At 49.4% G+C, this 16,379-nt stretch overlaps 4 protein-coding genes across 4 annotated transcripts; 1 reads left to right on the forward strand and 3 right to left on the reverse strand.

The window, feature by feature from the left end:
• Positions 1-270: 270 nt before the first annotated feature.
• On the reverse strand, positions 271-1,594 carry FTJAE_2876 (methyltransferase; the record flags this gene model as incomplete). The annotated part of the gene is made up of 3 exons (XM_037349115.1): positions 271-766; positions 816-1,271; positions 1,323-1,594. 3 exons carry the CDS (start codon positions 1,592-1,594, stop codon positions 271-273), a joined length of 1,224 nt encoding a protein of 407 aa, XP_037209993.1.
• Positions 1,595-4,605: 3,011 nt separating this feature from the next.
• On the reverse strand, positions 4,606-5,934 carry FTJAE_2877 (Neurofilament medium polypeptide; the record flags this gene model as incomplete). Its single annotated transcript, XM_037349116.1, has 1 exon — positions 4,606-5,934. The coding sequence occupies one exon, from the start codon at positions 5,932-5,934 to the stop codon at positions 4,606-4,608; it is 1,329 nt and encodes a 442-aa protein (XP_037209994.1).
• Positions 5,935-9,396: 3,462 nt separating this feature from the next.
• Positions 9,397-10,639, forward strand: FTJAE_2878 (methionine synthase II (cobalamin-independent); the record flags this gene model as incomplete). The annotated part of the gene is made up of 2 exons (XM_037349117.1): positions 9,397-10,168; positions 10,218-10,639. 2 exons carry the CDS (start codon positions 9,397-9,399, stop codon positions 10,637-10,639), a joined length of 1,194 nt encoding a protein of 397 aa, XP_037209995.1.
• A 495-nt stretch (positions 10,640-11,134) lies between these two features.
• Positions 11,135-15,854, reverse strand: FTJAE_2879 (ABC1 transport; the record flags this gene model as incomplete). The annotated part of the gene is made up of 3 exons (XM_037349118.1): positions 11,135-13,939; positions 13,987-15,026; positions 15,176-15,854. 3 exons carry the CDS (start codon positions 15,852-15,854, stop codon positions 11,135-11,137), a joined length of 4,524 nt encoding a protein of 1,507 aa, XP_037209996.1.
• Between the last annotated feature and the right edge of the window lie 525 nt (positions 15,855-16,379).

Raw genomic sequence — 16,379 nt, forward strand, 5'->3', positions numbered from 1 at the left:
AATGGAGAACTCATGATTTATGATAGTATTTCGCCGGCTGTATATTATATCGGCTGCCTAGCCATGAATGAAAGGAAGGGAAATTTCCCAGTTACGCCTTGTAAGCAATGTTTCATCACGGGCTCTAGTTAGCCCCCTTATGCAATCCGTCAAACGCCAGGCCATGCTCCCATGTGTGTTGATGCTTTCTTATGCTAATGGTGTTGTATCTCGTCCAATCGTTATGTGTCGTGTATGCTATGCGTCATGGTGTCCCCAGGAACACCCGTCTCACGCGTCTTCCCTAATCGGCCTTTGCGAGTTCAGGGGTTTCCGGGCGTGAATGTTTAAGTAAGGGAAATAAGTATGGAACTTGGGTAAGCCGTTAACTTCCTGAGTCAATGACTTTCGGACTTCGACGAGGAACATCTCGATCTGGAGCAACGTCCAGCCAAGACCATCGCGAAGCGGTTTTCGAGATAGGCCATGAAGAGACAACATAACGACATCTCTTAAAACATGACCACACTCTTGTAGTCGTTTCTTCTTTGCCCACGGACCAAGTGGACACTTGTAGGCTTTGGTTGTGATGTTTTCGAAGCCTGCTTCTTGTAGTTCAGGTCCCACGTGAGTAATGCCGTGCAGATCTGTGCCGAGGGCCATCATTCCTTCGTAGAGATATTTGCAATAGTCCCTCCAAGCATATGGACCGTCGCATGAGTCATCGTCGCAAGCTGCGATGTAGTTAAACTCCTGGATTTCGACATAGCCCCCTGGTTTTAGGTGTCTGCGTGAGAGTCAGCTTGCGAACAGATAAAAGCGAGCGAATGTCATACTTCCAGATTCGTTCCCAGAGCAATTCTCGGTCTTTGATAGAATGAACTGTGTGGCGTATGTGTATGTAATCAAATGTCTCGTCTCCATAGGTCCAGCCAGCTTCGTGCTCTATGTCGTCGACAACAAAGATGGCATTCTCTGGGACCCAGTCTGGCTGTATGGGTGAAAGGTCCATGCCGTGGAATTGCGATTTGGGGTATATATCGGCAACTATTCGGGTCAGCAATGAGACTCCCGACTTGGTATGAAGTTTCTTGAGGTGGATCTCACGGTCAATGCACCATTTTCCGATGCCAGTTCCGAGGTCTAACACCTCTGCCCCTTGTTCCAATAGTTGCTCAATTGGCGCGAAGAAGAGTCTGTCATCACAAAGGTACACAGTCAAATTATGCTTGAGCTCCTCCCGATCCTGCTCGGCCTCGTCGTTGGGGAAAAGGTATTTCCCTGCATGGTAGCTGTGGTCTACTGTCAGCCATTGAGTAAGGACGGTTCGTATTCATCCGTACCTATGGTATCGCAAACCACCCTCTACAATGTGTTGTCGTATACTGTCGGTCAGACTTCGTGTTTCGTCGTCGTCGGTCGCATATTCGCCTTGCTCAATGCTATGTATAAGAGCCGCTTCGTGGGCCGAGCCTACAGCCAAAGGAGATGTCGTCGAAGACGCCGGAGATGGGGGCACCATATAGCGGGACTGATCTTTACCGGCGCTATTTCTGGGGTTGGAGGATGGAGAATCGTCGGATTGACGAGAGAATGAGTTTGGGGGCGAGTTCATTATCGTGAGCGCAGTGGCAGGGGTATGCGCATACCGCGGGTGATGATCGAGGGCCGACACAACAGAGTTTTTATGATGTTGCAGTCAAAAACAAACATTAAACAGAGAGAGTTTGAGCCGTTGAAGTAGGGACAGGAGATAGTCAGGGAGTAGAAGACGCTAAGGTGAGATTGAGCGGGATGGCGCTTTGCTCCGTAGATCGACCTGACGTCAGTAACCTTATAGCGGACAAGGCGCTATAAGCTTAGGGCTGTAAGTCAATGGAAGACGAAGCTAAGCTAATGTATGGTGATGTATTGGCTTTGGTGTTGATGACAATGAGACTTGGTTGGCATCGATATATAAAGAGCCAAAGATGAAGAGAAAGACTGATCAAGGGATCAGGGCAAGTAGAGTAGAGTAGAACAAAGGTCAGTTGAGTTGCTTTTTAAAAAAAAAAGAGACGGTAAACGGTAAGACCAGGCCAAGTTGGGTTAGAGAGAATCCATTCCGAAGAGACTAAAAAGCTACTCCATACTGAGAACGATAGCGAAAGGGAAGCTATCAAAGAAAAAAGAGGAGAAATATGCACGTCTATTAATGAAGTTGGGAAAGGATTGACACTTTTTACAGTTGGTTGGTGTGCTCATGACTAGTATATAAACCTCATAATATCATATCATATCATCACTTCTATAACAATGTCTGTTTGTCTGTGTATCACTGTGATTGTGACTGTGACGGATGACATCGCTACCGAGAATCTGGAAAAATTACTCTCCAAAAATACAGTACAAGAATGTGGCTGTCCCCAGATGACCTAAAGAGGGGACCAGTTCCAGTCTGTTGGTACCGCTCAGAAGCCTCCAGGCAAATCATAACGCCTCAATCCACATTCAAGTCAATCAGGAGCAAGGGTTTTCATGCAGTCGAGTCTGGCGGTCACAGTCACACACACACACACAGACACAACCTCCACCTTTTTTTCCGTTTCCTTTTCGACTCCGCATCAAGGGTTACACTGACATGAGGGGTCTTGGGCATGAATTATTCTGAAGAGAACCTAGATTCGACATTGTTTATCAGGTCAATTAACGATAAATTAATCAGATAAAATAAGATTATTTATAAGCAGGTATTGTTAAGACCACTTGTCATCAAGATCCATGTATACATAACAGCCAAGGCTCTGGGTATTCCAAGCTTGGGTACTGTAGCCAGACCTTGTCCATGAAGCCCATGTCAGGCATCTTGCACCATCCAACGAGAACAAACCGAACCAATCAAGGATCTCGGGCCCTGGCACTTTGCTCCGAAAAAGAATCTTGCTGTTTCTGGACACTAGACAAACAAAAATATGCTGTGATTCTTCAAGTCAGTCTCATTCATATATCCAACTCTGTAGCTCTCTATCGGCTCTAAATGAATGGTATGGTTGAAACGATGTCAGCACGATAAAACACTATCAAGATAAACACCTCGTAAGCATCTTCATTCAAGCTCAGACCGCAATTACGTATCCATCCTTGTCGTACCGACACAAGGGATAAGGCCCGCTGTTGTACAGCATCATGTTCCATTTCTCTGCACCCAGCCATTTAGCATAAGGTCATCTTCACCAGAAACAGGCTTTACTCCGCTCTTGCGACAGCTCTGAGCCCGAGACTACCCGTGCAATTCTTGTTTAAACCTCACGTTTACATATATACCATTTATCAAGCTGTCAATCACCAGACATTAGGAACTATATCATATTCCCTTGACGATAAGAGCTTACAACTGCCATAAACGGTCTTGCATTAATGCTCACCGTGCACGATGCGGGACGGGTACCCTTGAACCCTGGATCGAAGCGTGATGTGATGGATATTAACCGAGCGAGTTGCGAGATGCTATCACCAAGCAGGGGTGCATGCCCATCAGTTCGCATCTCTTACCTTATAGCCCTAAGCTTTATCGATTACCCTCATTTCACTGCTGCTATTGGACACTACTAGGAGTGCCATTCTTCCAGCAATCAGGATACTATCGTGAAATGCGGCTGCCTAGAGACCAGGTATTTATCCATATTAAACTTTCCAGACCGCAACAACATCTGACTAGATACGGGTTGCGAGAAGGACTTCAATCGACATGCTTGCAACATCAACTGTAAAAAGCATTGCGGGCGCTGACAAGGCTGTTGGTCACGTTGCTATCAGTATCACATCGCCAAGCCAACACTTCACGAAAGCAGAGCATAGGAACTTTTTACTCAATGCAACCCAAAGTTTGACACCTCTGGCCATTTAGAACCTGTTTATGAGCACGAGGTGATTGATGTTATAGTGTCGCGGCTAATTGCTAAAAGTTGTCTACTGTCATATTCTCTCTCTAAGATCGAGATACGATGAATCTCCACTACATATCGTTCCAGACACAAAAAGAAATTATACTGCATATGAGAATCCACTTCATGGCTGGCCAATTGTGTTGCTCTACGACAAGCTGTCAGACGGCTTCTCCTGAGGCTGACTTACACGACAGTCCCCTGCATATTCCTCCTGTAAGGAACCGGCTTTAGAGACAGTCTCCCTTACTTTCATGTAAGTCTCAAGATAAACGTATCAGAGATGATCCTATTCAATCCAGCCACAGTAGAAAATCACAATTGTCAGAGAAAAGAAAGAGTAGAGAGAATCACTGTCACATTAGAATCCTCTAAAAGTAAGAATAAAGTCATGAAGCCATATTAAAGCCGAAATACTACTGATTTCTAATCGCCAAAAAGGTACCACCATCGAAATGGACAGCCGAGACCCTAATCTATCGTACAAGATATCGCAGAGCCAGATCTCCCCAAATTATAATCGACTGGTGTTAAGAATAAACCAAGAACGTTAAACGTTACACATATGCGTGTTTTGTTGCTATCAAGAGCAAAAGACGTGATGAATGCTGAGCTTTGCCGGGCAAGAGACTCCGGCATCTATGAGAGAAAAGTCCCAAAATCCGGGGAGAAAGAAGAAGAAGGTTTTGCTTGTTCAGTTCCTTTACAGGACGAAAGCAAGACCGGCGATGGCAGCGGCCACACCGGCGAAGGTCTTCTGGGCAGCACCGGCGGTCACAACAGGGACCTCAGGCTTGGAGCCAGTGCCAGTGGTCTCAGGGGTCTCGGGCTTGGAAGGAGTAGAAGGAGTCTCGGGCTTGGCGGGAGTCTCAGGCTTAGCAGGAGTCTCGGGCTTGCCGGGGGTGACAGGCTTGGAGGGAGTCTCGGGCTCGGGGACGACAACAACAGGAGGCTTGCCGGAGGTGACAGGCTTGGGAGGGGAGACAGGCGCAGTAGGCTTGGCGGGAGGAGAGACGGGCTTGCACTCGCCGTTGGAGCACTTCTCGTAGGTGTAGCAGTCGTCCTTGCACTCATCGAAGTACCATCGGTTCTCATCGACGTCGCAGACGAACTTGCGAGCGTAGTCGACAGAGTAGTGCTGGTCACGCTGGCACTCGTTGCCGTAGCAGACGATGCGCTGGTTGCACTCATCGCCAGTGTAGTCGGCATAGTGGCACTTTCCGCTGTTGCAGATCTTGAGCTGGCTCCAGGTGTCGTCGTAGCATTCACGAGGAGCGCAGAGGCCGTCCTCGCAGACGATCTGCCACTTGGTGCATGTAGGGCAGTGGACCTGAGGAGCACAGTAGTTACCGTAGCAGATGATGATGACATCGGTGGGGATGGCGGGGAGAACAGTGGTGACGGTCTGGGTGACGGTGGTGCCGTCCTCTGTGAAGGTGACGGTGGCAGTGGTGGTGACAGGAGGGAGGGTCTCGGTGACGAAGTCGGTGTTGATGACAGTGTCAGTCTCACCGGGGTTCACACCGATGGCGACGTAGACGGAGAGAAGAACGTTGACAGCGACCTGTCGGCGCATGAGGCGGTCGCCAGAAGAGAGACCACCACAGTTCTCATCCGAGTTGCCAGGGCAAGTGATGTCACACTGGTCAGTGTTGACAGCAGGAGAGGTGCTAAGGTCAAGCTCGTTACCACAGTAGCAGCTGTTGTCGTAGAGACCGAAGAAGTTGGAGCCCAAGCAGGCATCGGCACAACGCTCAGAGTCGTTCTCCTCAGAGGAGTAGGCCTGAGTGAAGCCAGGGAAGCCGTTCTCAGAAGAGAAGCATCCGAGGAAGTTGAAGCCGTCAGGGTTGCCAATGCCGCCAGCAGATGTGCTGGTAGCGGCACCGGAGGTCTCAGTGCCGGTGACATCGGTGCCAGTGGTGGCAGTGCCAGTCTCAATGGCTCCAGTGGTGGTGTTGGAGAAGCGGCCAGTGGTGAACTGGGCAGCGGCCAAGTTGCCCATGGCCAGGGCGAGGAGCTCGGTGTAACGCATTTTTGTGATGGTGGTTCTTTAGAGCGAATGACTGGGGTGTGTAACGACTGGAAAACAGCTCTCGGAAGAGAAGCGAGGGGATCGAGGGTGTTTGAGTTGCTTGATGATGAGAGTAGGAAAGAAGTTGAGCTTTGGACGGAATCAAGCCCTCTCTTTATACATGATCTGGGTCCCCTTGCCTTGGGGCTGAGATTGTATGGGTATCGTCCTAGGACCACAGACTAAGCCTCGCGCCGATAGTCTGTTCTGTCTGGTCCTCGACGAATGCATCGAGCCCCCCCAACGCAAACAAGTCCAGAGTTACTGTGCTGTGACTGTTGAGACATGGCGTTCCCGTCCCACAAGCAAAGAATGCAGTGCCCCTGACTTGACATGTCTCACTCCCACTCCACACTCTGAGGAGCTTGTTTTGGGCCCCAAAATCCCCGCCGCTTGAGAATTTGGCTCTGCAACACCTCGGGTTGTAAGATTACTCTGAATTCCAGATGAGAATACTGATAGCCTCTATCTCACTTGTTGATACGTGAGGCTGCTGACACGGTATTCTGCTGAGACACTCATCCCAATGCCGTGGCCTACCCTCCCTCAGAGGAGTGATTCCACATGTATCGAAGCGCTCTGAATTCCTCCATGTTCTACCGCTTCTTGGATACCGACGGCCCATCGGCATCACACTAATAGCCAAGAAATAATTTCTCCGCATGCGCGCGACCCATTCCTGGATGCGTCGAAAAAGAGCACTCGCTATCAGAGCACGCTTTCTCAAAGGTTCCCCTCATGTGGGATCTGGCAGAAATGTAACGAGGCCTAATCTCCATCACCCAAGAATGTACGTCATTGGTCACCAGAAATAGGCAGAGCAATATCTGGTGTGTTTTGTGGCTCCTTCAAAGGCGACTATACTCGCTTGAGTATCACTCACATAGCGTTTTCAGCAGTTGGAACTTGAGATCGGACAAGGCAAAAGATCAACCCTGTTTCGAAACCGTTTATCAGACCCCTCCCCCTCCCTTCGGCCGCCGCCGGATGCGAGCATTCTTTAGCACAATCCGGGGAAACAGGTTCTTCCATATCTCGAAAGCATTTGTGCTATGAGTGTTTTGTTTTGTTTTGGGTTTCTTGTTCATGTCCACAAGATCGAGACATTAGATTATCCATCCCGGAAGCTAACAGATGTCCCACTAGGGGGAAATTGCGTTCGTGAGAAGTGGAAGAAAGGTTGGTCTTACCAAGGGAGAGCTGAAAGCTGGTATGAGACATGAATCAAGTCTGACTTGTTGTGTTATGCGGGCCGATGGTTTTTGCGGAGGCCGCCGAGCCGGACGGAGGAGGTATAGGGTAGTTTTCGACAGTCCAATGCCAAGTCCATGACACTTGAACAACAGGAAATGATCAGGAAATGCCTCAAAATAATGGGGTGCTTGTTAAAGCTGATGTTTATTTCGACGTTTTTGGTATCGCCAAGCTTAATCTAAGTTTTTTTACTGCAGGAAGAGCTATAGCCAAAGCTTCAAGTTCTCGTATAACCTTGTAAGAAAAATATCACTGGAATTCACGGCTCGTATCAGAGATCAAACCTCAATTATTGATTGGCTAGAGCTCAATACACTTTCTAACAATTTTCATCTAACCCACTTCTTGCTTGGCGATAACTGACTTACATCGACTAGGAATCACCAACTCCACAGTCGATCCTTTGAATGCAGCTCATCCAAGGAACCAACCATGTCAGCATGTTAAGCTTGAGTTGACATGGATCACTCTCTGAGCCTAAACAAGCCGGCATTCGGTAGTCTCGGAAGCTCGCCAGAGCCCTACGACGATAGCCTTGTCTGTTTCCGGAGCTTACAGACTGATACTAACCAGTCGAGTCATACAATCACTTGATAGCTCTTGATTGATAACCTAGTGATGATGATCTTTCTATGACGTGAGGAGAAGCTTTAGCTACCGCACTCGTTCCAAAGTCAATTAATGCTTGGGCTGATAACATCAGGGAACTCCATTTCCAGTATCATCGCTCTCCGGATCAGAACTTGCCGTGCCAAGTCGTTGATATTGCAATCATGTACTACAAGATTTTCATGCAAGGTACAAAACACCCTTATTTGCGCCTCCGTTACACAACAGCACATCAGTATACCTAGACAAACATCTCCAAAGCTCCTTGTTCCTGACGATCAAATTAACGTGTGGCAACGTTGCGCCTCCTATGTTTGATCACCAACTGCAATGCTAAAATTGGAAAGCCAAGTAAAAGCTGCGACAATAACACTTGCTTGTGAGGAATGTTGGCAGCGCGTGCCGTTGGAGCCATTCCCGCTTCTCATCGGAGCCTATGTTAGTGGGCAAAGCAAGAAAAAAACGCCCACGATTCACTAATCTCCCCTGTCTTCGCTTCTGATGCCAGGGAGGGCTTTTATTTGTCGCCTTATGCAAGCCGCTTAATTTAATGGCTTGCAGAAAATTACATATTAAACTTTCTTATTTGACGTGTAGGTAGTTAAACTCAAGTCATCTCATTGTGCCAAGGCTCAAAGTAAGGGAGGGATACAATGTTTTTGTGTTTTGGGTTGGTCAAATCTTGCTCCCTTGCTTGGATAGTCTCACTTATCGAGTGTTAGTAAGTTCTTTACTTTTTCTTCAGTACGATCTAGCACTTTTGGACCCGATCTCGATGAGACCACTGAAATGTAGGAGAAACACACGTGAAATGTTGCAAGCCTTGGTTCTGCGGTATGCTCCAAGTGAGACACCAGACTTTGCCCCTTGGTTAGTTGCTTGGGCATTGTCGTTCCTGGGCTTTGAAAAAGATTGTTGCCCCTGTTTCCTTTGGAACAAAACAATTCTTATCAAAAACATCAACATTGATAGCGGCAGTGTAAGCATCATCCGTGTTCTTACCTTTTAGCAATTGAACTCACAAACTGATCTCTCTCCTTTTCATCATGACTGACAGATCCTATTCTTCAGATACCTGATAAGATACATGAGCCGAGATGTCATGAGCAGTTATTGTCAAGGCCATTTGCGCCTCGCCTGTTGTTACCATTCTTCGAGACTCCTCAGTGACATGCCCGCATCGGCCAACTGAGTTACTACATTGGCCCATGCTCAATCATATGCCTTACTTGCCTTGCGCTGTCAAGTACACACGACATTTGATATGCGATTCAGACATTCTCCTGCTTCAGTTCTGTTCATGATCATGACATGAACTCCAAACATCGTAACCCTAACCCTCCCCTCATCTCAACAGCCGTGTCCATCAACCGAAGATCTGCGGAGGAGGAGGGGTCATATGGAGACATGCTACTCTCAACGCAGTCATCATTGGGCCATTGATTGGTCCGGGTTTGCTTGGAGAATTACCCCCATGTCATGATGCCCATGATAAAAAGAGCCATGATGGCTACTCCCGCAGCCATGAAACCGCTCAATTGAACTCTCCTCGCGCTCAAAATGACTGTCACAAAGCTCCCCTTCCACGCCGACCACATCGGCTCTCTCATCCGCCCTGAGGCGCTGTCTCGCACCCAGGAGCAGGCCGATGCTGGTCAGGTCACTGCTGAGCAGCTCGCTGCGACGCAAAAGGCTGCTATTGCTGATATCGTGAAGAAGCAGCAGGAGCATGGAGTTCGCGCTATTTCCTCCGGCGAGTTCGATCGCAAGTACTACTTCTCTGGCTTCTTTGAGCGTCTTGGAGGTTTCCGCGAGGTTGAGCCTGTTCCCTGGGATCTTGTCCGTCTCTCTGCGCCTCCTATTGCTGCGCTGAAGAAGGCTGGTAAGCAGTATCCCATGGCTGCTCTCTGCGAGTCCAAGATCGAGTACAAGAAGAGCCCTTACCTTGATAACTGGAAGATGCTCCGCGAGTGCGTTCCTCGCGAGCAGTGGGCTGAGTGCAAGTTCACCATGCCTCCTCCTTGCTATTTCCACCTGCGACTCGCCTCTGGAAAGTGCTACAGCCCTGAGGCCTACTCTAACGATGAGGACTTCTTTGCCGATTTGGCCAAGGCTTACCGTCAGGAGTTCAAAACTTTGTATGATGCGGGCGTGCGAAACATCCAGATCGATGACCCCACCCTCGCTTACTTCTGCTCCGATGAGATGCTCCAGTCTCTGAGAGATGAGGGTGTTGACCCTGACAAGCTGTTCGACACTTATCTCAAGGCTCACAACGATGCTATCGCCGACCGACCTGAAGGTCTCCACGTTGGACTCCACGTCTGCAGAGGTTTGTTTCACACTCAGTGATATCGGATCCACTCACTTACACGCCACAGGAAACTTCTCCAAGTCCATGCACTTCAGCGAGGGTTCATACGAGAAGATCGCCGAGAAGTTCTTCACCGTCCTCAACTACGACACCTTCTTCCTCGAGTACGACAACCCTCGTTCCGGCGGTTTCGAGCCCCTCCGCTTCCTCCCCAAGCACAAGAACGTCGTCCTCGGAGTCATCACCACCAAGGAGCCCGAGCTCGAGGATGCCCAGGTCATCAAGCACCGCGTGCTCGACGCTGCCAAGATCATCGCTGATGGTCAGGGTCGCAGCCTCGAGGAGGCCCTTGAGCAGGTCGGCATCAGCCCCCAGTGCGGTTTCGCTAGTGTCGCTGTCGGCGCTGAGGGTATGACCGAGGAGAAGATGTTTGCCAAGCTCAAGCTTGTCAACGATGTCGCTAAGGAGATCTGGCCTGGCAAGGCTTAAAAGTTGATGTTTTCGAATGTTGTAAAAGAAAAGCAAAGTTGTACATAGGCTTGAGCATTTGGGAGTGACTGATGCATAGCGCGGTGTTGATGGTGGTGTTGAAATGAAGATGAATGACCGCCCATAGCACTCTGGGTATGCTATGAGGCTTATGTGCTCATATGAGTTGTGCCATTGCGCAAGGCGAAGGAAAAACTGGTGATGCCATTTGAAGGCTATCTATCTCAACATGGAGGTGCTTGAACAGACATCACACTTCAATAAAAAAGTCCAGATATTTTAAGAAATTTTTATTGAAAGGGGTATGGGTATTCTTCCTCCATCCCGCATCTGTGTCCATCATATTACAGTGTCTAGTAAAAACTCATATGTACATGTTCGGCAATGCCATGCCGTCTATATGCAAAGGCTCAGCACCCTCACAAACTCTAGTAAATAACAAAAATCCTCCAGTCTCATACCCAGTACAAGATATTTATTTTTTCCACTTTTTTTTTACTCCTTCTTGACGGTCTTCTTCTTGAAGCTCTTCTTGGGCATACGCGCAAGCCAGTAGATGAAAAGTGCAGCACCCATGTTGAAGATGATGTACACCCACAGAAGACCAAAGTTGCGCCATCGGTCGGCGTAGTCAATGTTGACGCCGGCGAGGTACGTGTTGGTGTACTGAACAGTGCAGAACTCGCAGTTGGAGGTGGCATCGGGGTCAACGAAGTAACCGCCGACAGCCTTGATATAGTCACCCATGTACTCAGTACAAGTTGAACCATTGGGTGGTGTGATGGGTACGAGTTCGTTGCTAGCGCAGGTGACTTCCGTATTGGCGACACCTGTTGCTAACATGCCTCCGACTAGATATGTGAACGGGGACACGTAGTACATGAACTTCCAGAAGCCGGGTAGAGTTCCCTTGGGAGCGAGGACACCACAGAAAATCAGGCAAAGCATGAACAACAGGTTAGCAACGTTGGCACCACCCTCAGCTGTTTCGAATCCAGCGATGATCATAGTGGAGAAGGTAGCAGTAAAGATGAGGAAAGCCAATAGTAGCAAGAACATAAGGGCACCACGTTCGGTAGTTTGACCGGCATCAGAAGCGTTGTTGTAAAGACCGACAGGGTAGTACCAGCCAAAGAACATGATAACAGCCATCAAACTATTCCAAGGCAATTCGACGATAATCTGCGCTAACATGAAGATCTTCCATGAGTAGACCTTGGAAGGACGTTCACGAACCTCGTAGAGGGAACGCTGAATGACGAATTGAGGCATAGACTGTTGTACGAGTTGACCAAAGATAGTAAGCAAGTTGAAGATGGCGAACATCTGGTTCTGAAGACCCTGGATACTGTTGGGGGCTCGGAAGAAGACGAAACCGATGAAGAGAGCGACGAGAGAGCAGAGAGCAGCCTTGGAGTAGATGTAGACGGGAGTACGCCAGTACTGTTGGAAAACACGGAAGAGGACCTCCTTGAGTTGGACCATGAAGGGAGCAGCGAACTCGCGGTAGCTACCGTCATCGACATCGGTATCCTCAACGCCCTGCTTCTCACGCTTGATACGCTCAAGTTCGGCCTGGACTTCCTGATATTCGGGGCTGTCACGCCAAGTCTGGAACCAGTCGAGTTCGGTGTGAGATCCGGGAGCAGCACCAATAACTTCCAACATCCATTCAGCGGGGTTAGCCTCAGGGGGACAGGAGTGTCCACCGTAACGCTCAAAGTAGCTGGTCATGGTCTTGGAGTTCTCGCCGATATCACCAAAGTAGACAGTCTTGCCACCCTTGGCAAGGAAAAGGAGTCGGTCGAAGCGTTGGAACAACATTGCAGAGGGCTGATGAATAGTGCAGAGAATGGCTTGACCGGCGTTTGTCAACTTCTCAAGAAGATCCAAAATAGCCCAAGAGGTTTGAGAATCGAGACCAGATGTAGGCTCATCAACGAAGAGCAGCAGAGGAGGCTTGGCAGCAAGTTCGACACCGATAGTAAGACGCTTACGTTGCTCAACGTTGAGACCTTCACCAGGAACACCAACCACGGCATCGGCATATTCTTCCATATCAAGGAGCTTGATAACCTGTTCCACATAGTCGAGCTTCTCCTGCTTAGGGACGTGAGCGGGCTGGCGTAGGAGGGCACTGAAGTTGAGGGCCTCTCGGACGGTCGAGGTCTGAAGGTGAAGATCCTGTTGCTGAACATAACCGGTCTTGCGCTGGAAGGACATGTCTCGAGGGTTACCATCGACCAACATCTCGCCTGTGATAACACCCATAGATGTACGGTCGGCCAAACAATCAAGCAGAGTGGTTTTACCGGCACCAGAAACACCCATCAGGGCTGTCAGGGTACCAGGCTTGACCCAGCCATCGACATTATCCAGAATCTTACGGGTTTCGTCCTTGATTTTAACCTCATAGCAGACATCATGCCACTGGAAGACCGAGGTCTGTTCCTGGAGCATACCGCCATCCTTGTGGGTTCGGCTTCGAGTGCGTTCAGCAGTGACAACGGGACCAATGTGAGCCATAGCAGCCTCAGGGTCGCTATGCTTCTTCTCAGCATTGGCAACGGCAGCAGGCTTGTGACCGCGTCGGTAGACAAGGACTTCACCCTTGGACTTCTTCTCAGAAACGAGTTCGGCGGCAACCATGTAGGTGAAAGTGAAAAGAATGATCCATGCGATAACGATACCAAAGTTGCGCCAGCGGTTCTCCCATCTGTATCCAAACTGCAGCTCGGCGTATCGGTCACCGTTTACAGCAGCTCTTCCAGGTTCAGCTCCAACAGCACTGCACACACGGTTCTCCGTTGCAACATCTCCGTATCCAGGAACCGAAGGGCTAGGAACGAACTCGTTGCAAGTGTAGTCGCGGTTGTGGAATTCGTTGACGACGACAGCCTCAAAAGCGTAGGCGATAGGGTCGATCCAGTAGAGCCATTTGCACCATCCGAGCATGTAGCGCTTTGGAATGACGAAGCCGGTGAAAATGACAAGATCCAGAATGAGAATGGCGGCCGGGACAAGAGCCTGGAACAAACTGCGAGTAGCGGACGCAATGGTACGGAAGATCATGGACATGACCAAAACCACAACGAAAGACATAAGGATGAAAAAGAAGAAGGCTCCTGGCTCGCGTTTTAGGTTTGTCATGAAATAAAGCGTAATGTTGAAAACGATCGTGTTGGCGATTTTATAGGGCATGTCGCACAGCATCGAAGATATAGCTTCTGCAGACGGATGATATAATGCATAACGACTGTGTTTTTCAACAATTGGACGTTGCGCATACAGGGCCAGAATCTGAGACTGTTAGTATTGGTCAGGAGTGAGATTGGAATAAAGCTTACCTCGAGAGCACTTGCGAAAGCGTTCATCAAAACAGCAAAGAACAGGAGAGCACCACGCTGGAAGAAACTGCTTGAAGTTTCATCCAGGTTGAAGAAGACGGAACCGATAATAAGAGCCATGACGAAGTTACCAATAAGAGAGCCAACAGTGATACCAGGGTCACCCTTGAGTCGCAGCCATCCACGCCACAAACAAAGCTGGATCTGCTGGGAGTAGGAGAGAGTGTAGGGAGACTTAACACGCTGTCGCTTAGCCTGCTGAGCTTGCTTGGAAGCACGGAAAGCCTCAGCGTCTGGGCCGTTGATGGGATGAGCGACCTTGTAGTCTTCAATCTCGGCCTGCAGAGCCTTGTACTCGGCGCTGTTTCTCCAAGCGGTAGCAAACTCATCAGGGGTTCGAGGAACCTTGCCCTTGAAACCGTCACGAACGATTCGCTCGTTAGGAGCAGTCATGGAAGTGAGGAAATCAGGGGTGGTCTGGCGGGCAGGGCACTCGAAACCCAGGTTGATAAAGTACTGCTTAGCAGCATCAGCGCGGCCAAAGAAGATTTGTCGGCCCTCGTAGATGACAGTGGCCTTGTCAAACAGGTCATAAGCGCTCTGAGGCGATTGGTAGATGGACACAATAGCGGTGTTGTTGAAAAGCTCGGTTTGAAGACGGAGGGTCTTGCAGAATTCGATGGCGTTGGCGGAGTCGAGACCTCGAGTTGAGTTATCCCAGCACTGCAGAGGAGCACCAGACAAGGCAGCCTCAGAAATGGTAACACGCTTGCGCTCACCACCCGAGACACCACGGATGTACTCGTTACCGACGCGGGTATTCACGGTGTGAGAAATACCAAACATAGCCATGACAACATCTCGGAGGTGATCGGCAAAGTCGTTTCTGTTCAAGCCCTGAGGAAGCTGACGGGGCTGTCGAGCTCGAGCAGCGAAGGTGAGGGTATCACCAACAGACAGCATAGGGAAATGAACATCAATCTCGGCGGTGTAGATAGCCTCACCACGGTGGTGGGAGTGCATCTCCTTGGCGGTCATACCTGTGGCACATTGTGTTAGATACTGGTTACTTGGGCGCATGTAGGTACGGGTTGTGTTGCACGCAACAAGCCCATTGCCGATCGCAACAGAAGATCGAGTCCGTGAAACCCAAACACCCCTTTTGTGCGAGATTTGCAATTCGACTCACCTTGGTAGTTGAAGTAAGACCCCTCATCGACGTAGATACCATTGAGTTCACCAGCGATGGTCTTGAGCGTGGTGGAGCAGCCAGCACCGGGAGGTCCAAGAACGACAAGCATTTCGCCCTTATGCACAACACCATCAAAGTTGCGCAGAATATCAATGCGCTGTCGCTTGCGACCAGTGACTCTTCCAACAAGGTCGCCCAGAGAGAGCCACACATTTGCGACATCGCCCTGGTAATCGCTAGCACCACCATAACCGTAGACATTGAGGTTCTGGTAGCAAACACCAGCAGATCGGAAGTTAGCGCCGTCTTGGTGAACTAATTCCACGACAGACTTTGCCCATTCGCGAGCGTTAAAATTGGGAGAGTTGGGGTTCAGAGGTGAATCCTCGCCAGCCTGGAAAGGATTCTGTCCGTTAGGGTGAGTGGCAGAGGCGTGCGAATAAGAGCGAGCGAGGGCCTGAACAATAGAGGTTCTTCGCTCCATCTCTGAGTCTTCGTCTTCCTCATCTTTACCTAGAGTGTCGGCAGGTGATGATGAGGGCTTCTCGTTGATCGCTTCGTCGTCGGTTTGCTTGTCAGCAGCAGGCACATTGTTACCAGTTGAGCCTGCGCCTGGAGCACCCTGCCTTGCAGCAGTGGCGTCGTTATTAGCGTTGATCCCGTAGAGCGCCGACATGATGAATTGTGACGGCTGAATCTACTTGGGATTCTCGCAATTGAGTTTCGAGGTTGGTGAGTGATACCCCAGTGACTGCAGAATTTCGTATCTCGTATCGGAGTTGTGAGTTGGGGTGTAGAATGTTGTTCAATATGCGAATTGGTAGTCGAGTAGCTATTGTAGGAGACAAACCAACTCAAACAAAACAACAAGAAAAGAAACGGTATTAATAAAAGGTAGGTATTAAGGATCGACAATGAATAGACAGCCGATCACAAGGGAGTAAGCAGCAGTCCCTTAAAAGAGGCGTGTAAGAAAGAGGACCCTGGACAGCGCAAGGCAAAACCAAACAGGAGGGAGGTCAGGAGAATATGTAAAATATGAAGGAGCTCTCACTCTCTCAGTTCGTCATGTCCTCCGACGGTAAGCTAACCTAACAGAACAGAGCATGGAGATAAACTCGCGTGGATCGTCCAAGCAAAGGTCCACCTGTCGACTAAGCCCGAAACTGAAGGGTAGACGACAAGGAAGGGGTGTGCACGC

This window comes from Fusarium tjaetaba (genome assembly GCF_013396195.1).
Source record: "Fusarium tjaetaba strain NRRL 66243 chromosome Unknown NRRL66243_c0000059, whole genome shotgun sequence".
NCBI lineage: Eukaryota > Fungi > Ascomycota > Sordariomycetes > Hypocreales > Nectriaceae > Fusarium > Fusarium tjaetaba.